The sequence below is a fragment of the Bubalus bubalis genome, chromosome 18, assembly GCF_019923935.1.
Source record: "Bubalus bubalis isolate 160015118507 breed Murrah chromosome 18, NDDB_SH_1, whole genome shotgun sequence".
Lineage (NCBI taxonomy): Eukaryota > Metazoa > Chordata > Mammalia > Artiodactyla > Bovidae > Bubalus > Bubalus bubalis.
Window position 1 is genome coordinate 19203005 of NC_059174.1, and position 25229 is coordinate 19228233.

A 25229-nucleotide genomic window follows, 5' to 3' on the forward strand; every position below is an offset into this window, starting at 1 on the left:
GAAGGTGGAAGAATGACAGCGACACAGACAGAGACCCAGAGAAAAAGAAAAAGCATCCTTATTCCGAAAGGTGTGTGTGTGTGGGGGGGGCGACTCAAGTTGCTAACGTTTGTAAATTTTGAGTGATGAGTACAAGAAAGTTGGTTATTCGCTGCACTCTTTTGTTTTGTTTTTCTACAAGTCACATTTTTTTTTTTTTTAAAGGGAACTGAGGCAAATGTCACCAATATGAATATTTTTAGTTCAAAACTGTGAATTTGGCTGTTATCATTCCGGGCAGCAACAAGCCCAGGAAATTCGGTGTTCGGTGATTCCAAAACTATCTCGACGCACCTCCAATTAGAGAAGGGGGCAAAGAAAGGCGAAAAAGTGAGGCGAGGTTTGGCGGGAGGGGTGGAGCGGCGCGTTCACTTCGGCCTTAAAATAAACTTTGTAGCTTTATAAATATGAATCCATTTCTCTTCCGCCGGGCTGAGCCGAAAGGCTGAGTGTTTTTCTCACTCAGTGAGGAAGCAGGATGAGGGCGATTTCTTGTTTTGGAAACGAATGTAAGGGGGAATAGGCAGGTAATGATCAATAGATTAGAGAGAGAGTCGATCGATGGATGGATAGGCAGAGACCAAAGGGAAGAGGGAGGGGAGGAGACAGAGACACCGACTGAGACCCCGAGGCTCCGACTTTCTCCTAAGGGCTACGGTCGCCTCGGAAAGTCTGTACAAACGAAACGCTGCTTTTGCTCCCCTTAACTCATCAGAAAAAGCTAGAAGGGAGGAGGTCGGTGGTGAGAGGGAAAAGAAAAAAACCGCCTCTGCCCACCCCGCCAGCCTGGCGGAAATGGACGCGCAGCTGGGGAGGCGCAGGGCCGTGACCCCCGCGCCGGCCGCGGTGGGAGCCCAGCGGTGGGGACCGCGCCGCGGCCGCGGGACTGACGGGGTCGCGGGGAGCGGTCCCGCAGCTGAGCGTGTGCTCGGAAACCCGCGTTGGGGCTCTGCCGACAGGACCCCTTTGGAGAGGTGGGCGTGGGGCTCGAGGGCGCGGGAGGGAGGGGGAGCGCCGAGGGGCGTGTACGAGCAGGTCCCTCTCGGAGGCCGGCGGCCCTCGGATGCCCCCGCAGGTCTCAGGCTTGGTCCCCAGAGAAGCACCCGGATCCAAAGACCACGCAGGCCTGGGTACCCAGTCGTCGTCATGCCCAGCCCTGGGAAGAGGTTGAATGCCTCCTTTCGCAGCGAAAACGTCCCCCTCCGGCCCGCGTATAACAAGAACAGCCAGAATCCCACCTATTCGCCTGGTCCCCACTTTTGAGCAGAGGGGTCTCTCTCGGGGAGACGTGACTGGGACCCTAGAGGCGCAATCGAGGATGCTCGCTAGCGCGCTGAAACGTCTAGGTGATTCTCCGCAGCGCGCCGCAGCGCACAGCCCAGTGCCTGCCCTCTCAAGGTTTGGGGGCGCTGGTCCCCATATGGCGCCCACCTTTTAGCATGCCCCTCCTGGGCCCCAGACCATTTAGCCTGCGGAGGCTCGCTCCAAGTGGCCATGGAGTGGCCTGCGCCCCGATGGAAACTTCTTCTGGAAGGTGGCCCGGACGCTTCTCCCTTACCTGGGCGCAGAGCCACTGTCTGCCGGCGGTTTACCGCCGCCCTGGAAGAAAAAATTCGCCGACCCCTCTAGCCACCAACTTCCACCCAGTCCATTTGCTGACCCCAAAATAGTGCTCTGGAGGAAAACATGTTCTAGGGGAGACCCTATAACAAAAGGAGAGAGGAAGAAATCAGACTAAATTCTGGTGATGCAATATTCAAGTCGACTCTACATATCCTTTGTCATGGACTTTTTCTTTCAAATATGCGTGTGTATTTAAATGCCTAAAAGACTAATTAAATAAAGACCAAGTTGACCTCGCTGGGTTGAGGCCCAGTTTCAGATTATATAACCCCAGCTGCCCCGGGAATTCTCCAGCAATGCTGCTCACAGCCGCCTGGAAAATGACTGAATTAAGGGAAGTGAAACCACCGGAACAGGAGAAATAAAGCCAAAGTCTCCAAGGGCACGAATGTCCTGCTTAAGGAAACTTACCTGGGCCGACGGAACCTCCTATACCAACTTTTTATTTCACACCATTTTTTTCTTTTTTCTTGGGGTTAGAGAGGTTGTAAGAAGAGTAGCCAAACAAGTAATTGATATTGGGAGAATATCTAGATCCTCCAAATTTAAAAAAAAAAAAAAAAAAAGGGAAGAGAAAAAGAAAACACATGCTCATGCAAACCTGTTTCTGTTATGCCTTTTACAATTCCTTATTTAGAGAGAGAGAGATACATACACAATTTACTGGTGCCTGGGGAAATGCTAAAATACATTTTGGGGCCTGGCTAAATAGAAATGCACTCTAAAAACACAGACACAGTATTTTGTTTTATCTGTTGCAAAAAAAAATGTATTTGATTACTTGAGTAAAATTACAGTATCTCTGTTGTTAGTAAGTATTAAATGTTAAAGAAATTGGACCCCCCCCTTCCTTTCAACTTTCCAAGAAAGTGCATGTAACAGTCCATTTTTTTTTCCTTCCATACCTAATACAAAATAAACAAACACTATACCTGCTCTCTTGATCAAGAAGAAGCATTTGCTCTTGTAAGGAACATATGTACATTTTAATGAAAGTGATATTTCTTTTTGTATATACAAGAGCATCTACATTTTCTCCACTGAAGGTTGTTCAAGATGCTATTCTTAGCAGCATTGTGAAATTCCAGCACACATTTTCTATTGTGAATATACCTACAAGGCAAAATGTTACGTCTTAGTTTCAACTACCAAAACAACACTTGTATATTTCTCTAAAGAATTCTGCGTGCTTATCACTGTACAGAAACTTATTAACATTGAGGACGACTCAAGTAAAAAGCACAATACAAATAGCAGTTCAAAACGGAAAGGGTTAAATCTACAAAAAAAAAAAAAAAAGGCAGGTTGAATTTTAGAATTAAAAAACAAAAAAAACAAAAAAACCAAACCTTTCAAAGAACCACACAGTTCAGTCTGTACTTTCAGTCCTTTCCTTAAATTTGTTTCAAAAGATTAGACAATGTGTTTGCTGATAAAATTTTCCAGCAGGATCAAAGTATACATTTATATACAGATTTTATTAGAGATCTAATGCATCACTGAGGCATTGCATCAACACCAGATTCATATTAAACTGGATATAGAAAATAAGTTAATGCCAGATTAGGACCGCCTAGCAGGGCAACTTGCAATTGCCATAAATGTTACAGCAAGTTTACAGGACTCTAGTCAATTAGTATTTAGTCCAAAAATACAGAAGACCAAAGTTAACGCTTGCATTCTGTTTGCAAAGCCAGGTTATATCACTAATAAATAAGCTTTCTTAGAACTCTAGAAGTTGAAGAAGGTACAAAAGAATGTCTTCAGAACGTTGTAGTTCAGAGATCTGTGGTGGGGGGGTAGCTGTGGGGGAACCAGAAGGTTGTGGGGGGGGCAGGGCAAGGAGGAGGAGGCAACCGTGGGTCTCATTCTGAATGGGGGATGCTCTCTCTCCAGCCAGAGGGCCTTTAACTTGTGACAATCTCTTTGCTGTCTTCCACAAAGCGGGTGAAACGGAAGTTGGTTCCGTTCTCGCTGCTTGCCATCTTCTCCAGGCCAGCCAGGGGCGCGCTGGGCTCTGAGTTCTGGAGCTTCTCCAGGTTTCCTGTCAGCCCACTAATAGGTGAGCTGCTTCCACTGCCCAGGCTTCCAGGAATTGGAGGGATGCCCCCATTCTGAATGACGGAGATCTCATTGGCCTTCATCGCCAGCCCGTTGGAAAGCGCGGCTGCATACTGATTCCAGAAACTAGAAGGATCCCCGCTTCCTGACCTGGCCGCCAAATCCTTCTGGAACATTTCTGGGAACTTGACGGGATTGCCTCCTAGAAATGTCATAGGGCCATCCACAGAGAGCCGGCGACCCCGGCGGGCGGGGGTGCTATTCCACATGTGAGTGCCCATGTGTACCTGGGATGCGGGAGAGAAGGGAGGAGGGAGAAGGAAAAAAAGGGGAGAGAGAGGGAGAAGCTTAATAGTTGAATCTGTCTCAGCTCACATCCCAACACTCAACAGGGCCAGTGGCCGCAGTGTCTATTCTTATTACATGCCGGACAGTGGGAAGGGTAACAAGAACCGTCCACTCCAGTCTGCTAGTAATAAGGTGTCCATTCTCTGCAACCCTGGTTCGCCTCTCCTCTGCCCGGGCAAGGATGCCTTACTTACTCCTTTTTTATTACCTGTATTTAGCTTATAATGGCCTTGAGCAAGCCAGTCAGTTGCAGATAGCTCCTTCCAGGGTGAGAATTGTTATGTCCACTCTCATTGCCATGGCAAGTATTGTATCTGACACCCTTTACCCTATATATGTCCTTTTCAGATGGAAAGAGAGTGCCCCTCACTGATTGCCCAATGGAGGGCCTGTGCGTGGAGCGAAAAAGCCAGAAAGTAATTATTCATCTCGCATTACTGGCAGCAATCTCTAGAGAAATACTCTGTCAACAGAAAAATGTACACAGTAAGAGCGCTCAACTGTTGCTCTAGAACTTAAGCATATTTGCTTTCTTTCCAACACGTATCAGTAGGAAATGTTGTATGATCAATTATCATAATACCCATTAGCCGAGTGGTGACGTTACTGTTTTTAGAAAGACAAACCACGCTGGACTGCAGAGTTTGAAAAAAAATAGATGCCCACACAGAGGAGAACTGTAATTATTAAGTGGTATGGGCAGCACACAGGCCACATGGAGGCCTTTAATCAATACCCCATGGCAACGCAGGGCTGTCTGACCTGGTAGGTAGAGCAATTCATTAGGCGCACTTAGCGAGACAACAGGGCCAGGCCGCTGTTTCGCTTAGGTACCAAATTATTCAAGGCGCTCTGACGTTCAGCAGGCTGCAGTCTGCCCTGGTCCCTGCCGTGATCCTGACCTGCATAGGCACCCACACTTCTCCAGACAAGCCACGCAGCAGCAGGTTCTCTTGCGAGAACTCGCCCCCTGACTGTCTGGACCAAAGACTCTGGGAGCGTGCCTTACGAACCCTCAATGGCCTCAAAAGAAAGAAGGCTGCTGGGGTGGGTGTGGGTGAGGTGCGGATGGAGTGAAGTACCTTAAGATTGCCTTTTGTTGTGAAAGCTCTTCCACAAATAGTGCAAGCAAAGGGTTTCTCTCCAGTGTGAGTTCTCTCGTGAATCTGCAGGGCACTCGATGAGGAGAAGGTCTTACCACACGTGTTGCAGTAGTGCTGTTTGGGAGTTCTCCTGGGCAGAGCTGGGAGGAGAACTGGGGATGTGGCGGAGGATGACAGAGGCCCAGAGGGAACGTGACTGGTGGGGGTGTCCTTACTGTCCTGAGGAGTCACATGCATGAAGCCGTTGACCTCTGTCTTGATGAGAGATGCCAACGAGTTGGCGGGAATCACCGCCGAGTTCTGATTGGGGCCAAGGCTGGAACTGGGCTCAAAGAGCTGTGATGGTAGATCCCGCATCTGATGTGTCAACATGTGTTGCTTCAAATTACCCTTGGTGGAAAAGCCACGATTGCAGACTGTGCAAATAAATGGTCTCTCTTTGGTATGACTTCTGTAGTGAATGTCCAAGGCACTCTGACAAGCAAAGGTTTTGCCACAAATGTCGCAAGCAGTGTTTTTAAATTTACCCCGGTCTCTGAAAGGGAAGAGGATTCCCAAAGAATCTTCTTTGATGATTTTCTCTGTGTGACTAGATGTCAAATCCAGAGCCCCACCATTCACTGGGGCGGGAGACAAACCATTGGCAAACTCGCTTGCCCCTGCTCTCTGCAGCTTCTCCTCGGTGTTGGGTGACTTGTGGAATTCCTGGGTGCTGTTGGATGGGGACAGAGCCTGCATGGAGGAGGTAGACTCTGAGATGGCCGGGCTGCCTGCACTTTGGCTCTCCATGTCGCCACCCACCGAGGATGAATCGTTGGTCAGGACGTCCCCCTCGACTGACCCGTTTTCCACCGACTTCAGGCTGGCCTGCAGCTGCTCTGCCAGGCCGGCATTGATCATCTTCATCTGATTTTCCAAAGCGGCGATGCTCGACATCTCTAGAGGCAAAGGCGAGGAAGACAGGCTGTCTTGGGATGCGTCTGCGGACTTGGGCGTGTCTGGGATGCTGCCCTCAGGACAGTCTTCCATGTTTTCATCGGAGAAGGTGTCTAGGTCATCAAAATTTTTCTCATCAAAGGAGCCTGTGTCGGACTCCATGGACTCGGGGTAGCTGTCAGGGACCGGGGTGTTGGGGATCTGGCCCCCCATGTGCATTCGGATGTGCTGCTGTAGGACCACGGCATTGGTGAACTTCTTCTGGCAGATGGGGCAGGAATGCTGGACTCTGAGCGGCGGCATAGCTCGATGGACGCTGTAGTGGGTCTTCAGGTTCCCTTTCGTGGTGAAAGCCCGGCCGCAGATCTTACACTTGAAGGGCCTCTCCCCGGTGTGGGTGCGGTAGTGCATCTTCAGGGCGCTCTGACAGCTGAGGACCCGGTGGCAGATGATGCACTCATTGGGATCAGTGGCCTTCTTGTCAATGTTTTCGACCAGTTGCTGAAGCTTGGATGTCTCTGAGGCCTGGGCTGAGTCCAAGAGTCCCCCAAAGGGAAACTTCGCCTTGAACTGCTCGGACATGAGTGGCAACAGAGGGTTGGTGAAAGTCGAGGCACTGCCAGGACTGCCGTCAGATGCCAGGGAGCTCAGCACGCAGGCGTTCGGGGCTGAGGCCGAGCTGGGGACCACACCGCTCTCTTCGCTTTTGCCGCCGGGAGGGGGCGCAGTGGGGCCTTCCGCTTCCTCCGGGAGCCCACCCGGGTTTCTCGCGGCTGGCTCGGGGGCCCCAGAGTCGCTTGAGACGGAGCCCGGGGGGCTGGCGGCAGAATGGCTGATGGGGATGGGGGCTGGCTCTTCGGTCTTGATGAAGGGGGTGAGGTTCGGGAGGGTGGGGGGCAACGGCAGGCCGACAGAAGTGGTCAGGGTGGGCAGGACGGGTTTGGTGTCTAGCCAACTGGTGACCGGCTTTTCAGGAGGGATGGACATGCCGTAGGGGATGCCGGTACTGGTGGGTATGTTGTCCAAATGCTCAGGCACGGGGTAGGGGTTCATCTGGATATGAGGGTACTTCTCTTTGTGGCGCTGAAAGTGGACTTTGAGGTTCCCCTTGGTGGAGAACCTGTTGCCGCAGATGTTGCACTTGAATGGCCTCTCTCCAGTGTGGGAACGAAGGTGGATCTGCAAGGCACTGTCGCTTCCGAAGACTTTTGCACAGAACCTGCACTTGTGTTTGAAGAACGCCTCATCAGAAGCGCTCTTGGCTTCGAAGGCGGTGACATTTGGTGGCTTGCTTTTTCTTTGCTGGGCCAAGGTGGACAAGGGGTTTAAATCCTCTGCTGTCGTTCCAATGTTGGGCAAAGGGCTGGGGAAAACCGAGTTAGTGGGGGCCGGCTGAGGTAGAAGTGGATTAGATGCAGGACTCAACAGACTGCTTATTGCAAAAGCTGGTGAGGATGAGGCAGAGGCCGCGGGGTTGCTGGTGTGGGAGGTGCCCGCGCTCGAAGCCACTTTTTCCGAGGATGGGGTGGGAACTGGTGCCGCCAATATGTGAACGTTGGGGGAAGAGCCGCTGTGTGGGGGGGCGATGGTGTTGCCGGAACTGCTCTGAGGTAGCTGGATGGGGGGGAGCTGTTTCACACCGCTGATGCTGGCAGATTGGCTCGCGAGGCTCTGTGCTAACCCAGCTGCCGCCGCCAGCTGCTGAGATAAATGGGAGCTGAGGGTGGACAAGGGGTTGGCAGATGTTCGTAAAGTACCTGGAGAAGGACTGGAAGAGGTTGGCAGGTCTGTATTCTGAGAAGCCAACAGCAATATTTGGTGACGAATCTGTTCGATCAGTTGCAGCTGGTGGATCTGTTGCTGCTGCAGAGCTAAGAGCTGCTCCATCAGGGCCGGGACGGCCAGCTTGCCCCCAGAGGCCCCATTGCACCTCGCTTCCTGGGAGAACTGGGCCACTGCCACCTTGGTGCTCTGGAGGTTCTCGATGATGACGTTGCTGTTGATGACGGAGAAGTTGCCCAGTGTCGTCAGGTCCCCGAGTTGAGGTAGAGAGGTTGTGATCGCTGAGGTACCTGCGCCGGAGCTGCTGCTGCTGCAGCGAGGGGGGACGCCGCTGTCGCCGCCACTACTCGGAGGCCCACTGGCGCCTTCGGGAGCTGCCGGGGCCTCCACCTCCATGGACTCTTCCCTGTCCGGTGCCTGGGCTTCGGCCAGGTCGCTGCACTCTCCTTGCTCTGTTTTGTTAGCCGTGTCATTCATTTGTTCCTGGGGATGATCGGGAGGGGGGCTGGGGCTTGAAAAGGTTTCAGGTGGGGAGGCTGGACTTTCATTTACGATTAGAACTAATTGGTTTTTAGTACAATTCTTCTTGTGGAGCAGAAGATCTGACAATTCGAAGAACTCGGCGCAGCACCGGCCACAGACGTGGGCATCCTTGCTCTTAGTGGTGCGGTTGGGTTGACCCTTCTCTGTGTCTCCTGCAAACATGAAAAGGAGCAGGATTAGCAACGAAGCCAGGACACCCAGAGTCATCCAAGACTTCAAAAAAGGAGAGAATGGGGGTGGTCAACTCTTTTCTCCCTGCGAAACTCAAAAAACTATGGCCCCAGAAAACCAATCAATATTCCTTAAGAACGTTCTTGATTAAATGTTTAGGCTGTTGGAGGACTCCCTATCAATCTGGTATCTCCAAGAGCCGCGGCCTTCAGGTAATCCATCAAAATATAAAATACTATGAACTGCAGACATTGGTGCATAATGAAATTCCATAGCAAAATATTGATTTCCAATATTTTATACACCTTATTGTCTACTCATCCATCCAGAGAGGGTCCAGCCACCATCCTGAGGACTTATTAGGCTCTTGAGTTTCTGTCAACCTTATTCATTTTCAACTGATTCAAAGATATCTGTGACAGTTTGTTCTGTCACTAAACTAATTTGTAGTCATTCAGGTTCCAATCAGTGGTTGACAAGGGGAAAAAAAAATGCCTATCACCAAGGTGAAGACTGACAACTTGAAAATCACCTCCAGCCCCTACCTGGAACCTGAGCTACGTCTGATCCGTGACAAACACACTTTAGCCACATCAGTAACAAATCCTCTGGACACTCAAGATTCAGCTGAATACAAGAGAAAGCAATGAGACACACACACACACACACACACACACACACACACACACACACACACAAGAAACACAATGATCAAAATCCATTACAAGGTCTGCCTGGCACCTATATATCAGGCTGCGGCGTGTTTATTTTTAAAATTAAAGAATGCAACTGGCTACCATCCCACTAATCAAGGAATATATGCCACTATGCTCCAAATGGCAACATTATGCCTGTAAATAGTTCATCAAAAGTGCTCTTCCTATCTATAAAAACTGGCACAAGATTTACATTTCTGATTAAATATCAACTTAAAGAAAGATGTGCAGTTAAGGGGAAGTGAAGAAATAATTCTTGTTTTCTAGTTTGGAAATGCTTTGCAATTCTCCTTGTCTGAAATGCCTTTAAAAACAGTTTGCTCTTAACTGTTATCAATTGTTTAACAGATTGTCCCGAACCTTTCATTATAAAATCCCTTTATTTCATGTTTGTTTCCACTGGTTGCTCAGATTTCTTCTCACTAAGATCCATTTGTAAATTAAACATAAAAATCTCCAACTCCAAGCTAACATCCTATTCAAAGACAGGATGGCGTCCCATTGTTTGCCCAGCATGGGGAACACCAACTTCTGTTGTACAAATGGTGTGTGGTCATCTCCGTAGGCTGTGAAAAAAAAAAAAAACTGTTTAATTCAAGGATTACCTCCCTGCATGCTTTTCTGCAGAACTGAATCAGATAATAGTTAGTTTCCATGACTTCCAAATTGAATCTCCCAGAAAACTTGCAGGGAAAGGAAAAAAAAAAAAACTAATAGCAAATATGAATAAATGCAAAATCAAAATTCTTTTTTTCAGTAAACTTAGAGTTGAGTCAAAAGAGTCAGCCATTTGCCTCTTTGCAGTAAACATAAAAAACAAAAAACAAAAAAGCTTGAGTAGTTTTACATTCCAGAAAATATAATTAATACACAAATACTAACTTCTGAAAATTCCTTAACTCTGTTTGCCTTGAGTGATGCCACAGATGATTAGAAACCCTGTTAAAGTATGCCAAATGTATGCACACTTTATTCACTGGGAGGGTTATTTGAGTAGCTAAGTTATACTTAACAAGCTAGCTTCCTTAATACCCATCTTTTAATCTCTGTAAGGGTATAGTGCGAAATGCATTAACAATACCAAACAAATCTTGGTTGGAGCAGAAAATACCAATAATGATTCAGTTTTAATTTAATGTTTAATCATCCTAATTGGCACAGGATTCCTCTGCACATTCAAGGTGCTGTTTTAAGCTCTGTCTCTCGCCTTACTTAAAAATAATGTAAACAAAATATTAAACGAAATTCGCTAAAGTTATGTTGCTTAACTGCGGACGAAAATAATGTGACAAAAATTCTGTTTAAAGCTTCTTATTTTGACAACCAATTTTAAATGATGCATCCATTTCAGATGCTTATTTTAAACTAGGAAATGCAATTCCTAATATATTCAACCGAAATGTTATTTCTTTCTCTTTGCACATTTCCATATGTAATGGTTATGTTTCCATCTACTTTTACAGCCAATTATGAAGGAACAAAAGCTATTCTGTTTGTTCACACATTTTCAACAAAATGCATTAAAACTATTATGTCAGCATGTTCTATTAAGCTCTGCATTCAGTGGAAAATACTTTTCAACCAGCTCACATTTATCAAAACATAAAGCCACTTTAAAACACAGTTTTGCTTGGTCAGCTGGGCTTAGACAAATAATGACAGATTCAGAACTAAATAACTAGCAAGGGAAATCAGAAAACTGACTTCATCAATTGTACACATTACAATGTAGTTGCTTCAAATATTTAGCACATCTGTGCTCACGATTAAAGGGCATTTTTAATTCTTTATAACTTGCAAACATCTGATATTCTCATAATATAGAGAAAATTTAAAAAAGGTTACTTTACTGGATTTAGCTGATTATTACTTTCCTGTGCTCCAATTCTGCATTTGTGCTGCTTCAAGACTCACTTGAGAATTTTCAAGTTTTTCGACCTGAACATTTTTATATTTAGGGTTGTGCTAACTGGAAGGAAAATATAGACACTTAAAAATAAGTGCCTGCTTGCTTCTAAGAAAGAGATTGTGTTAAAAAAGCTGCCCATATTTTAGCTTAGATTTTCGCAACATTTTAATAAGCTGACATTTGATCTCACTGTAGAGTCAACTAATTTAATTTCCTGATGTTTATGAACACCAAAAAAAAAAAAATTCTGATACCTATTTTGATTATTTCAAAAGCAGGTGTTGCTACATTTTAATAGTTCTTAACTTTAAATCCATCTGCCTTCTGAACAGAATTCCAATGAAACAGCTTTATATGAAAAAAAAGAAAAGGACAAAACATGAGGTCTAGTTTGAATCTTTAACTACCAAAGGGAATATTTTAAGTTGTAATAAGATGCACACACACACACATCACAAACTAACATATTCCAATTCATTTTTTTGACCGTCTGGCTATCTTGTATCTCTCTCAATAATCTGTTACACAAGATTGCAACTGGTGACCCCATTATAGTAAATACAGTTGCCTTGTTCCCTGTACTATAGTGAAAACAATATTCTAGTTCCTCTTATGGATTATGCATACAAATTAATTTTGTCATCGTGGTCATACAGGAAAATTTAAGAAGAGGTGGTTTTCTAAGTATGTACACACAAAAAGATTTTTGGAATTTTCTGGGTTTCTTTTACCCCCTCTGGGCCAGAGGAAGAGGTGATCTTCTGGTTTTATCCAATTTATATGAAAATCCCAGATGTTTTAGTTCTCATTGTACTATTTAGGTTCTTGATGCCCAATTCAAATATGTCAGCTTTTCATCATCTGAACTAAACACTGCAGAATAGGAGGCAGAAAATTGAAGTGTTCCAGTATATCTGTCTGCTGAGAAAACAAAAATAAAACTATGCCCCATGCTGAAAGGTTTAGCCAGCCAGGAAAACAAAACAAAACAACAGCCCTACTGCACCACGTTGAGTTTTCTTTTTTTGGAGCTTCTCAGAAAGACCCTTCGCTTGACTTCCCAGTACCTTCAGATCACATTAATGTTTTTAAGAAAACCCTGCAAGATTATAATTTTGGAGCCTATAGTTTTAATTGGCTGTTCCTTTTGGTAGACCAGTTTCGAAAGGCTATCACAAACATTTCTGATTGATTGATTTTTCTCTTTTTCTTGCACAGACCTGGGAAAAACCTGCATCTGAATATTCAGCTTGAGATTCCACCGCAATTTAAACACCGCCACATATGCTCTGCATGTTTTCTGTAATGTCTTAAGTTTCTTCTGTGAGATCTGTAGCCAGATGACACATTTTACTGGCCCCCTTCAAGTCCCCTCAGTGTTCTGACTGGGATTAGCGTGTTCTCGAGTGGAAGAATACAAGGGGAAATCTCTGACAAAATAACAACACAGACAAGACAGTCCTTTGAAAATCGTGATACCAGCCCACCTAATGTACACAATAAAGGAAAGGGGGAAAATATCTTCCCCTTGGATGAATCAAACTGAACACTAGATGGGGTTCCAGTTGCAAGGGTTTGTTCAAAAACTTCTTTGTGGCTCTCCTCTTCCAGTGACGCGTAAAAGAGACTGCTTAAGGCGAGATCTAAACTTTGACTACATAAACATTGGCAAAGGCACAAGAAACTAAATCCCTGTTGTTTGAGGGTAAAACTGAGCTATGGGAACTACCTGTCAATCTTCCCCTTTGGGGGTCTGGCATCTCAGGGTGACAGGGGAATAAGGTTAGGAAAAGAAGCCAAGCTGATAAGGTGAAACTAAAATAAACTCCGAACTTCCTGCTAAGTGACTAGCAAGACTCAATTTGGGGGTCACTGGGAAGATACTGAAGGACATATTATGATCTGGACCTTGTCACCTCTGCATGGGAGGAGGCTAGCAAAGGTTAAAACAGCTCGACACATCTACGTTTTCCAAAGCCTGGCACAGCGACTTTTTTCTTTTGGAGGGGGAGGGGTGCTGGTTCTTGGGATAATTTACCACCTCCTCCCTTCAAATGCTCCATGACTGCCCTTTTGGTAATCTAAGAATATTTGGGAAGACTGGGTGAGCGGTATCAGGAGGTACCTTAGAAAAACCGAATTAAGTCTGCAGAAGGAATTAGTTCTGGCTACTCCACTGAGCTTGGCTTTCCTCAATTTCAAAAAACTGAACTGCTGGTCTACCTAATTCCCACCCCGCACTTATCCATGAAAGCTCTACCTCAAAAATTCAGATTTTTGCTTTCTAAAGGACTGTGGGTCAAGACAACTTGCTACCTGCCAAAGCAGAAAGAAATGAAATAATAGGCCTCAAAGAATAACCTATAAATTGACACTTGTGCTTATAAACCATAGGTGAACCTGGATGTAAAATAAACCACAAAACATTCGGTATCACAAATTCACTTTCATGCACACTCTCTCAGGTCCTTCCACCTTCCGCTTGTTTGTGTGTGTTTGTAACATTTTAGGAAGTATGTAAGGCCTCCAGCAAATCCCCCAAAACAGCTTGCATTTTCTCATCCAAAATCTTCCATGATGCCACAAACTTAAAATAGGCCTGATTAAACAGGAGGTCTTTGCAACTGCCTTATCATGCAGGTGTCGGTTTTTCAAAAAAAGCAATTAATTATAGTTCTCTCTAACCTTTTGGGCCCAGAAATCAATGTGTTGCCATTAAGCTGCTCACAATGAGTAAATTACTTTGGTAAATAATAGAATTTCATTATTAATATGAATAAGAGGAAATTTTTGTGATACTTTATATGAGAGGCAGTGTGCTTTATCTGCAGTTTTATCTGCAGTGTTTTTATCTTTCTTCCAATATGATCTTTTCCTTCAAAAAGCTGGCCACAGAAGTACTTTCTTAATAAATGAATGGAGTATGAGTGGGCCAAACATGTCGTTCCAGGAATCTTAAAAAACTCTACCCAAGGAAGAAAAAGCCAACACACACACATACACACACACCTGAAATCCAAATCGCTAGTAAAGAATCCACATACGAAATCATCCCATTCTAATGTTCTCTTTCCTCAAAATTATTTACCTTGCTAAATAATTTTCCCAATGGCAGTCATCTTTCTACAAGTAATTCGAGACTTGTTGAATATCATTTAAGAGACAAGTAATAAGTGCCATACTCTTGGTTTCATAAGAAACAGTAAAAATCTCCCAGTTTATTTTAGGAGAGTATATAGCAGCACCAAAAATAGAATTAAAATATGAACATCATAAGACTGACCAAATAATCTTGTTTTCTTGAACTTGTTCTGATGAAGTTATCCTGGAGATTGCTGAACCTACCTCGGATTTTCTTTGTACGCACGCACACGCTCAAACACACACAAGCGTGACAAGCTGCACAGTAAGCCTGACTGCTCCCAGCCTTGAGAGTTACTCCTTCAGGGCAACTGTAACGGGGGGCCTACAAACTTTTCTAGGTCTCACTCTGGACCGAAGTCATGAAATCGGAGGTGCCAGCATCTGCTGAGGGCACCACCAACTAGGTTTAATTTGATAGGTTCAACATTTCCTTTGCCATGTTTTAAGCCCATCTCAAGAAAGAAAAAAAAAAGTAACCACAGTGTTTAAGGAAGGTTAATCTTCTAAAAATTTAACAACTTTCATGTAGATTAAACAAACAAACAAACTCGCAAACTGAAAAACAGAGCTCCAATGACTCCTTGAAGTGTGTGTTCTGTGCGGACAGGAGAATGGGTGGCTGGATACAGTGCATGAAAAGTGGTGACTTTTTAAAAGTAACTTGGAGACATGATTGCTCGGTTCTCTATCTCACAACTACTCCCAAATAAAAGGAATTGGAGTGTGTAAGGCCCTCCTGTAAAATCAGACATGGAGGAGGATTAGTTGTGTACTAATATTATTACAACATACTAAATCCTGTAACCCTATTACAAAATCTACCCTCTAGGCAGTTTCTCCCAAACTTATTGTTCAACCATGTAAAAACAGTCATAACCTAAAACCATTACAACTGGAGAAATGGAGGGGGGTGGGGAGAGGTGAGAAAGGAGGCCGAGAGGGGAGTGTTTCCTATGGTGCCCCTAACTGTTTACTGCTTCTTAGGACAATGAACCAGCTTTTGGGGATAAAAAAGAAAGAAAAAGGAAAGGAAGGAAGGAATAAAGTAAAAGAAAGAGAAAAAATAAAGAAAGGAAACTTGATGCAACTTAACTAACTTACCTCAAAGCCCAAATAAACCAAAAAAACAGTCCTAATAAATAATAATGGTCAGAGGTAGTGAACTCCTTTTATGCTATCGCTTTATGAGAAGCCTTAACTATTAAAAATTCCGGATTCAGAAGGCAAAAGAAAATCCTGTCCAGATTCAGACAGGAAAAAGGTAAAGATCTAGCAAGCATCAATTCTCTGCGAATCCCGTCTTTATTTTTTCCCCCTTTTTTGAAAATATATAAAATCAGTACACATTAATTAAAAAAAAAAGACTTAAAAATAAATCTTTCCTCTCCTCCGGTTAGGTTTGGTCCTTTAAAAACTGTTGACTTTAACAGTATTACAGTGAGGAAGATCTCACCAGAAACTTTAGCAAAGATGGTGTGGGGGCCAGATGCAGAAGAAACCAGCTGGGAAAACCCGGAAAAATACTGTGGCAGCAGCCTTGGATAATTTCACCTCACTGTACCTTGAGTACCCAGTTTCGCCTGGGGTGGAAAGCGGGGATCACGGGTTCTCAGGGGACTGAAAAATCAGAGGCTCTGGATAAGGCTTTAAGCTTGAGAAAGTACTGGGGTGGAGGGGGCCAAATATTGTACACAAATATCTTTATCTGTTGTCTGTTCTCCCCCCTTTCTTACAGGGTTCACCCCCTTCAACAGGAGTCCTCTTTCCCGACAGCCGGGGTGAAGTGGGTGGGAGTCCCTCGGCTTCTCCGCCTGGGTTCTGCGTGGGTCCCTGCGCCCCAGCTCTGCAGAGAAGCAGGCCTCTAAGGAAGGACCCGAGGACCGTGAGGGCCGGGCGCCCGCAGAGTTTGGAGGACGGAGGTGCCGATCAAAGGGCAGGCTTCCGAGCCCTATCGGGGTCCAGCTCCCTCCTCTACACCCCAAAATGACGCCGGGGACTGGAGCACCCCGAGAGACATCCCGAGTCGCGGATACCGCTCGGGGGTTACCCCTCGAACCTCCGCAGCCGAGAGGCGAGCACTGTGCCTGGGAACCGAGCCCGGGCGCCGCTTCATCGCCTCCGGCCTTGGGCCTGGGAGTTCGGAGGCCCCTAAATTGTAATATTTTTTAGCGATAAAAAGGGACTCAAGGTGTCTGCCCTCCTTACCCCCAATTCCCTACCCGGATCTCTGCCACTCTCGGCCTTAGCTCCGTCACACAAACTTTGTTCTGGACTTGTTCGCTCCCTTTGGGACCCGGCAGCTGTCGCCTCCATCGGAGGAAGCGAGTGCCTCTGTTTTAGGGGGACTCCCTCGTGGCTAGATAGCCCACCCCACCTCCAGCTCTGGAGAACAACCCTTAGGACTCCTGGAAGTGCGAGGTACCACGATCCTTAGCGGGAGCCGACCGAGCCTAAAGATTTCTTGGGGGCGCCGAGTGTGCATGTGTTGGGAGAAGAGATGCGGGGATCAAGTGGGATAGCCGGACCCCGACACTTGCCCCCATCCGCCTGCACTCTGTCTGGGGAGCACCCGACAGCAAAGAGCACTCTCCAACACGGCCTCTACCCCCGCGTGTCAAGCACGGTCGCCCCAATACAGGTTCCCATCTTCTTGGAACTCCGAACTCCCAAAGGCACCCCATTCCGCGGCGCGGGCCCAGGAGGAGTGGGAGCGCTGGGGAAGAGGATAAGTGCGGCGCAGGGAGCTCCCCTCCACGTTCCAAGTTCAGCCCGGAGGACAAAGTAAACTTCCTTTCCGCAGGCAGCAGGACCAGGGCGGCAGAGGCCAGGCCGGGCCTCGGGCGCGGGCCGGGGAGCGCGTGGATCACCGCGCAGGCAGGCGCCGACGGCCTCTGTCCGCACCAGCGCCCCGCAGGGCACTCGGGCCCCGGCCGCAGTTCGGAGGGTCCCGGGATCCGCTCCCGGAGACAGCCGGGACGCAGGAGCAAGGCCGGCGAGCCCTCTCTCCTCCCCGCAGGAGGACCCAACAACTCCGGAAAGATCCTGCCTGGAGAAGTGTTTGCTTTCCTCGGGGCAGGGGGGTTGGGGGTGGGGAAGCCCAGCAAAGGCAAATTGAAATTAAAAAAAAAAAAAAAAAAAAAATCGCGGAGTCGCAATGGTGATTCGGGTCGCGGCGGCTGGGCGGTGGGCGCGGGGGCCAGCCGCGTGTGCGTGGGTGCGAGTGTGCGTGAGTGTGAGTGCCAGTACGTGTGTGCGCGTGTGTGTCCGCGGCGCGGGCCGAAGCACTCACCATCTCGCCGGGGGAGCGAGGCCACTTCGGGGTCGGATTGGAAATGTTGAGGCTTCGCTTGCTTCCTCCGCGACATGCTGGCTCAAACATCAGCTGGGGCAGAATAAAAAATTACTAAAAAAAAATCTTCTCAAAATTACGGAAATCGAGCGGCGGCGGCGGCGGCGGCTCCCCCCGCCCGCCGGCCCGCCCGCCCCCTCCCCGGCTCCCCGGCCCCGGGCGCAGCGCGCATGTGTCCTGCTATAATTATGATTATCAATAATGCATTGCGATTAATCATAGAGGGGCTCTTTGAAAGGCGATTGGCACCGGGCCAGCGCTATTCAAACCCGCTCGCCTTAATCAATTAGTTCGTGATTTGCTGCAGACCCCTGTCTCTCCGCGCGCTGGCCCAATAAGCCGGCCGCGGGGCTGGCTCTGCGAGCCGCGCCGCCCGACACTGGGTTAACCCTCTTCGCGACCGCCCGGGACTCCGCGGCCGGGCCGCCGGGGGCCTGCCTCCTCGCCTCTGAGCACCCGGCGCCCCGGCCTGCGCCCCCCTCCCTCCTCGGCCCCCCCCCATCCCGGGCTGGGCCGACCCAAATTAGCATGCCCTCCCCGGAATTAAGCCTCCCCGGGTTGGGGGTGGGGCCGGGCGGCAGGGGCTGGGGACCCGGGCTGCGGGCGCGCGGCGAACTTCCCAACTCCGGCGCTGGGCGCGCCGGCCCGCGGGGGGAGGGAGTCCCGTGGCGGGATATGGGGGGAGGAAGTCCCGTTTTCGTGAGTGTTTCTTCGTTTCTCTAAGAGCTACCAGAAAGCAGCCCACCCCCACCCCCATAAAAAAAAATAAGCGAGTAGGGAAGAGCCAGCCCCACGCCGGTCCGCCTCCCGCCCGCGGCCCGGCCTCCCTCCCGCTCGCCGCCTGGCTCGGCGCTCCTTCGCCCCGAGTTCTCCATCCCCTGGATCCCGGGCTCGCGGGGGCGCGGAGAAGAGGACCAAGGAAAGGTTTGGGAACGTGATGGGTTTGGGGCTTTGGGGGGGAGGGGCAGCTCTCCCGCCACCCCGTTCCTTCTCAGAGGGCCCCGATCCTCCAGCTTCTCGCTTGCTCCCCCGCTCCCTTTCTCTACCTCGGACATTCCCAGGACAATTAAGGCTGAAGTTTTCGGGAGAAGCGGCCCCGAGCCCGTGGGATAAGGGGGCGGCCCGGCTCCGCCCAGGACCCCTCCCGGACCTCCCCCTCGGCTGCCCCGGTTGGCTGCAGGGCGCGTCACTCCGCGGGGAGGCGGCGGCGGCGGTGGCGCCGCCGAGCCCAGGGCGGGCGGCGAGCGGGGACCGGCTTGGGATCCGAGTTCAGCTCCAGCCGGGGGGAGGGGAGGGGCCGCCGCTTACCCAGCACGCTGCAACCCTCCCCTGGCCTCGCGAGGCGCGGGCCTGCCCCGCCGGGCTCCGGGTACGGCCAGTCCCTGGGACCCCGCGGCTCTTCGTCCTGGGGGAGCGGGCCGTGCCCCAGGCTCTTGGCGAGGAGGTGGCCGCGCTGAGCCTGGAGAGAGGGGGCTCGTTGTCCGCAGCTGTCTGGCCCCGCAGAAGCTCGCCTCCACTTCTCAGGCACTTGCTGAGCGCGGCGCCCAAACTTTTCGCTGCATCTCCCCAGGCTTTGAGGCAGCCTTCCCACCCGCGCCCCTGAGCCCGGAGTGGGGATCCCGGAGCCCGCACTTTGTCCGCTGGGCTTGGGCCCCCGCGAACCTGAGGCTCAGTCCTCGGCTCAGCCTAGCTCTTCCCCCTTGCGCCTCAGGGTCTCCTCGCTCCTGGTTCCCGAAGTCTTGCGCCCGAGGGACACTCTAAACTTCGGTTGAGTAATGGGGACGAGCGGGGGTGGTGGTGCAGATACACAATCCCTGCCCTATCTCGCGATCGGGAAAGGAGAGGGCTCATAAGGACGCCCCAATTCGGGAGCGCCCTGGAGCCTGGAGAGCAATAGAGTCAGTTCGCGCGAAGTGGGCACCAGTCTTCCGAGTAGAGTTTCGGGTGCTCCGGACCGCACTGCGCTCCCGCAAGAGTCTCTCTAGCCACTTTGGTCCTCCCTCGCTCTTTAAAATCTAAATCTTTTGTGTGCGGGTGAATGTTTCTGTTTTCCTCCTGACGACTTTATTTCTCTTGGTATAACTTCTCCTTTTTCCTTTTTCGCCCTTTCTTCACCTTTTCTCCGGCTTATTTTTCCTCTCTTGTGGCCTCGCTCGATCTCACACACACACACACACACACACACACACACACACACACCCACACCCCTCTGCACCTCGCTCTTTCTCCCCAGGTCCTGTTGGTTACAGTAGATTTTGATAAAAAGACAAACGAAGCTATCAGTGGGGCTGATGTTGAAGAATGAAGATAATAATGTTTCCATAGGTGGTGCTTCAAATGCCATTATTTTTCACTGAATATTTAAAGAGATCCCTCGGCAAAGATGGATCTGCGTGCTCCTGGGGTGCCAGCCTCTCGCTTCCCCCAGACCCCCGGGAAAGTGTGCGGGAGCACGTGTAAAACCCACCCCCAGCTCTGCAAACTGTGATCCTCGCAGGCATCCCAACCCACACTCTTCCAGGTACACCAACGCCGCCGTATGCACTTGCACACGGGTTTCTCCGTTTCTGCCCGTGTTTGGATTCGCCCGCATCCGTCTCTAACAATCTTGGCTTCTTGAAAGTCCGGGCCTCCGGGGTACCGCGTGCTGCCAGGAACCGAACGGAGCTTGCGATCCCGCAAACCCTTCTTCCCGGATCCCGCCGTAAACTCCGCGGCAAGCTCCCGGGATTGGCGTCACACGTGTTCGTTACTTGCCCTATGTGTGATTTAGATTAAGGGGCGGGGGAGCTTTCCCTCCCCCCTCAACAAAACACCAAAACAACCAACCAAACGAAATGCACACGTAAAGAAGCAGCTTCGCGATGTTTAATTAAAAATGGGCGAGCAGAGACGAATTAATTGGGGGTATCCAAACTTTAATAACTTTTTTCGTTCTTCTGCGTCCTCGAAGACGTAGAGGCAGGCGTCTCGCTCGGTGCGCAGCGTCCCCCGCTCTTTTCTTGTTTGTTTTCTTTCCCTCCGTGGCCCGGAGAGAGGAGAGGGGAGGTGGAGGAGGGGGGATGGGAAGAGGGGGATGGTCGGAATGGCGGGGAGAGGAGAATTGGTCTTTATTGTTGACGGCAATACATCAATTACGGGCCATTGTCTTGGGCCCAAGTTCCGTGGTTCGCAGACGCGGGCGCCGTGCTGTCAGAGCACTCGGGTGCTGCTTCGTGTGCCGCGAGGCAGAGAAATAATTAAATTAATAAAAACGGAGACAGAGTGGGGTTAGACAGATGGGGGTTGATTTGTACTTTTGAGCGGGTCGGAAGAAGGCAGGGACTACAGTGAGGTGCCACAGTGCACCCCTCCCCACGCCCTGCTCACTCGAGAGACCTGCGCGCTCTACTGGGGGTAGCAGGTCCCTGCCTTGGGTGGGGCAGCTGCTGGGGGACTCCAGTTGAGGGGGCTGGCACTTAGGCCCCTGGCTTTTAGGGGCTGCTCCATGTTAAAGACTGGGGGTGGCCCAAAGTCTGGCAGCGGCTGCGCCAGGGTCGTGACCTCGTGGGTCTACAGGAACCGCACCCGAGCGAGGCGCTTGGCGAGTTGTTCAAACTCACATTTGGGGGGCTGGATGCCTGTGTTTCTACAAACAAATCTCTCTACCCGCCCCCCCCCCCCCCCCAGTCTTCCAACACCTACAGAGTCCTTGGAGGGTTTGACAGGGGCCGAAGGGCCCCAAGGCTTGCGGGCCACAGCTGAATTCCCAGCGAAGGGAATTCTCCTTTTCATTCCCTGATCTTGGGAAGGGGAGAGGATGTTGAGCCTCCTTTCCCCAAGGCCCGATTCTTCCACCCTCAAAACTATCTTATTTCGGCCCAATCTGACCCCCGCTTTCTGATGGAGCCTAGAATGAGGCCTGGCCTGGGCCCAGGACGCCCCTTCTAGGACCTTCTCTTTCCACCGGCGAGGGTTGGACACTCTACCCTCGAACTGAAGGTCGCCCCCGACTCGTCCTGCCCCAAGCCCCTGCTTCCTCGGTCCTCCGGCCTCAGGCCCCGCTGGGCCCCTAGCCGAGGCTAGAGGGGCGGGAGAGGAGGTTTCGTTTTCTCCTGCCAAGCAGAAAGCGGCGAAAAGGCGACCTCGGAGTCCTGGGGGCGGGGGTGGAGGCACACCCGATGGTATCAACATTATTGATGGGGAAATATTAGGGGCAGGAGCCCGGAGATCAGGTTCCCGGTCCCTCCCCTACCCGGAGGTGGGAGGGACGGACGGAGTGGGTGGTGGCGGCGGTGGTGTTGGGGTGTGCTGGGACGCGGGTGGCTCAATGCACCCGCATTAACCACTCTTGGGGTTTATTTATAATTTTCTTGTCTGTAAGTTGGGGTGGCGGGGAGAGAAGGATGAAGGATTGATTTGGCTAGTACCCTAGCCCTTAAGGTCTTTCCCAGGGTTGAGGCTGGAGTTGGGGAGTGGGGGATGGAGGAGGGACAGGAAAAGTGATCAAAAGCGAGGACCAAGTTTGGAAAACCCACCGTAGGCTCGGTTATTTTCCAAGCCCCAGTACTTCGCTTCCCCGAGAGTTTCAGAAACTCTTTCCTTAACTGCTGTCGCTCAAATCCTCATTTCTCCTCGGCCACTGGAGAGGCTTCAGACCCGAGGCTTCGGGCATCCTGCTCAGGTGGGTACCCTCGGCCCCGGCGGAATCTGTGCCGAGAGCGCTTTGCGCACTGGCTCTCAGGTAGTCAAGTCTCGGCAGCGGTGAAAAGGCGCACTTTCTAGGGGAACCCGCAGTCCGCAGCCAAGGGCTATCTGCAGCCCTGGCGCCGGGTGCAGCGTGGGGACCAGGCGCCCAGGCGCCAGCTCCGGCGGGAAATTCAGCATGGCGAGCGGAGGGCGGGCTTGGTAACCCATCGCGTGCATCCCACCCAAGGGTCCCACACTACCGGCAAACTTCCTCTTTCTTCTCTTGCAGGGCCATCTGCATGCCCGGCGTTTAAAAACTGACTTCTTCGCTGGCGACTGCAAGTGCCTGTGATTTTTACTTTCCGTCTACACTGAACGTCTTATACTGAAACTCATTGCGCCCTGCGTGCCACAGTGCCTCGCTAAGGGGTCTCTGGGTACAAAATGCCTCTCAAAGGAAATGTATCGAGGTAGAGAAAGTGAAAAAAACTAATCGAATTTATAAAAAGAAAACCTTTGCTTCCTTTTGGTTAAAATCCTTTTGCGGTCTTCTGAGCGTGGAAAAAAAAAAATCATCACCATGCAATAGAGTGTAGCTAATTCCTGGAAACCCATTAGGAGGGTGTCCAGAAAGCCCAGCAGGGCTCACAGATTCATTCCAATCTTTGAGCTCAAGAAGTAGGACTTTTGGATCCAGTGAATAGAAATCAGTTCTTATATGTTATCTGTTGGGAATAGGTGTGGGACCTCTGAAGCCCTGGACTTTGTGTGCGTGTGGGGGTGTGACTGGGGGTCTGCCAGGAAGCTCATTTTCATTCATAAAGGAGATTCGCTTAAATGACCTCCCTATGGGACGCCTGGATGAGCTAATTTGGCAAATCTCTTGCAACAAACTTTATATGTTTTGCCTCTTTCTCCAGCAAAAGGTCCCTTTTTATAGAACAGATCAACAGTTCCCAAAGAGAGGTGCATCTTGGTTTTGTAAAAAGCTGCATACTGTGAGACCTTGATGGGGCAATCGCTTCTTGTTGGTCAGCGTTTGGAGAGGGAAGCACCATTTGGTTTCTGTTTGATCAATCAAATGGCCACATGGAACCATCCCGGGGGCCTGGCCCTTGTCTGCCTGGCAGCCTGTGAGCAAGGCTGGACTGTCACTCACATTATGGGTAATTTACAAATCTCCCACGTCTCAGCAAGCTATGACTTTCTTAGGGAATATTTCTCTCGACTGAGAAAGGGCTTTCTCTGAGAGACATATTTCTTTTTGGGGAATGCAGTGAGTCAGAGTTGTCACTGCAAACTTCACTTCATCATCCCGTGCAGTTCAAACCTGCATCTTTCGTAGCTCCATATGTGTGATGAGTGGGAAAAAAAGGGGGGAAGGGGATAACCCATTGCTTTCTTCTCCTCCTTTCATCTTTTCTAGCTCAAGGAAGTTCTCTATACTGTTGCACTGATATTTCTTTCTCCTAATGTTCACCTTCATTTCTCCAGCCACAGTTACAATTGTTTCCGTCTTAATACCCAGTTTAACATGGAGTTTTAAATTTGAGAGACTACAGTTTTCCAGTTCCAAGCCTGTTGCCCTATTTCCTTGTGCCTTCTCAAAACAGAGGCGATTACTTCTTAAGTTATACAGTTATCACCACCAACACATTTATGTCAGAAATCAGTTCCGCTTTTTTGGTGCTTCTTCCCATTTATAATGCTCATTGTGTCCCAGCCTCTAGTCTTTCATCCTGGGTTCCCCTCAACCCCAGACTCTTTGACATACTCCATAGCAAAACCCCATCCCTGGAAGCCTTGCTCAGAATCTCCATCAGGTTGTAATGCATGGAACTTCTACTTAGAACTTGGCCCAAGACTGGCTGTGGCCTTTCCCCAGGGCCCGAAAAACGGGAAGATGCCAGCAAATCTCTCCTTCTCTAACCCAAACAGAAAGATTTCAGAAGAATTCGGGTTGGAAAGATTTTCCAGGTTTGTTTTTACTTTCTCTTTCCCTCCTGGGCTCCCTAGTACCTCCAGTTTGGAAGGATAGTGCTAAGAGAACCAGCCTCTTAGCTCAGGTTCCCCCCCGAGCCTCCCTTGACGATCTCTCCTCTTCTGATCTCAGATATTTGCCGGGAACTAGCTTTATTCACATCGTGCTTGGGAGTTGGAGTTGGACTCTTGGGGTGCCTGTGCTGGTTCTGTCATTTGACAGTATCTTGGGAACACCATTGTGGGTGTGCACCCATGTGGTAGGTAGCTTTGGTCAAATTGATTTCACTAGCTGCTGTTTCCTGCTCTGTCAAGTGTAGCTAATGGAGAGGAAGCGCAGAGCTTAAGAGCATCCAGCAAGGACTCGGCTTTGCTTCCTCCTAGCAGTGTGACCTCCATATGCCTCCAACAGTTTCTCATCTGTTAAATAGGGATAATAATAGTCCTTATTTCATAGAGCTCTTGAGGGTTAAAAGAGTTAATATGTGTGAAGAGTTTAGAATAGTGGCTGATATGTAATTAGCTCAACATAAGTGTTAACTATTATTGTTATTACCTCACAGGCTTGTTGTGGGAATCAAATGATACAATATGGCTAAAATATCATTTTCTATTCATCCACATGCATGTGTGTGCTCAGTCTCCACCAACTCGTGACCCCTAGACTATAGCTTGCCAGGTGCCTCTGCCCATGGGATTTCCTAGACAAGAATACTGGAGTGGGTTGCCATATTCTTCTCCAGGGGATGTTCTCAACCCGGGGATTGAATCCACATCTCTTGCATCTCCTGCATTGCCAGGCAGATTCTTTACCACTAGCACCGCTTGGGAAGCCCTGTTCATCCACCCATCCATTC

General features: G+C 49.4%; 1 protein-coding gene across 4 annotated transcripts; it reads right to left on the reverse strand.

Moving 5' to 3' along the window:
* Positions 1-2408: 2408 nt before the first annotated feature.
* Positions 2409-22386, reverse strand: SALL1 (spalt like transcription factor 1). Of its 4 annotated transcripts, XM_025268653.3 has the most exons (5): positions 22242-22386; positions 19033-20932; positions 17665-17757; positions 5154-8587; positions 2409-4010 (listed from the first exon to the last, which is right to left on the reverse strand). In XM_025268653.3, exons 3-5 carry the CDS (start codon positions 17738-17740, stop codon positions 3570-3572), a joined length of 3951 nt encoding a protein of 1316 aa, XP_025124438.2. In that variant the 5' UTR covers positions 17741-17757; positions 19033-20932; positions 22242-22386; the 3' UTR covers positions 2409-3569. The 4 variants fall into 4 exon arrangements, with proteins under 4 accessions (XP_025124438.2, XP_045019138.1, XP_006056680.3 ...); XM_045163203.1 differs by lacking the exon at positions 22242-22386 and having other exon boundaries at positions 19033-20968; XM_006056618.3 differs by lacking the exons at positions 19033-20932; positions 22242-22386 and adding an exon at positions 18771-18863.
* Between the last annotated feature and the right edge of the window lie 2843 nt (positions 22387-25229).

What these genes read in the sequence shown, in the direction of transcription:
- SALL1 (XM_025268653.3), bottom strand. Translation starts at nt 17,740, where the DNA reads ATGTCGCGGAGGAAGCAAGCGAAGCCTCAACATTTCCAATCCGACCCC. An exon ending in CTCGCTCCCCCGGCGAGATG is followed by an intron (nt 8,588 to 17,664) that starts GTGAGTGCTTCG and finishes TCATGTTTGCAG; the next exon opens with GAGACACAGAGAAGGGTCAA. An exon ending in CAACAAAAGGCAATCTTAAG is followed by an intron (nt 4,011 to 5,153) that starts GTACTTCACTCC and finishes CCCGCATCCCAG; the next exon opens with GTACACATGGGCACTCACAT.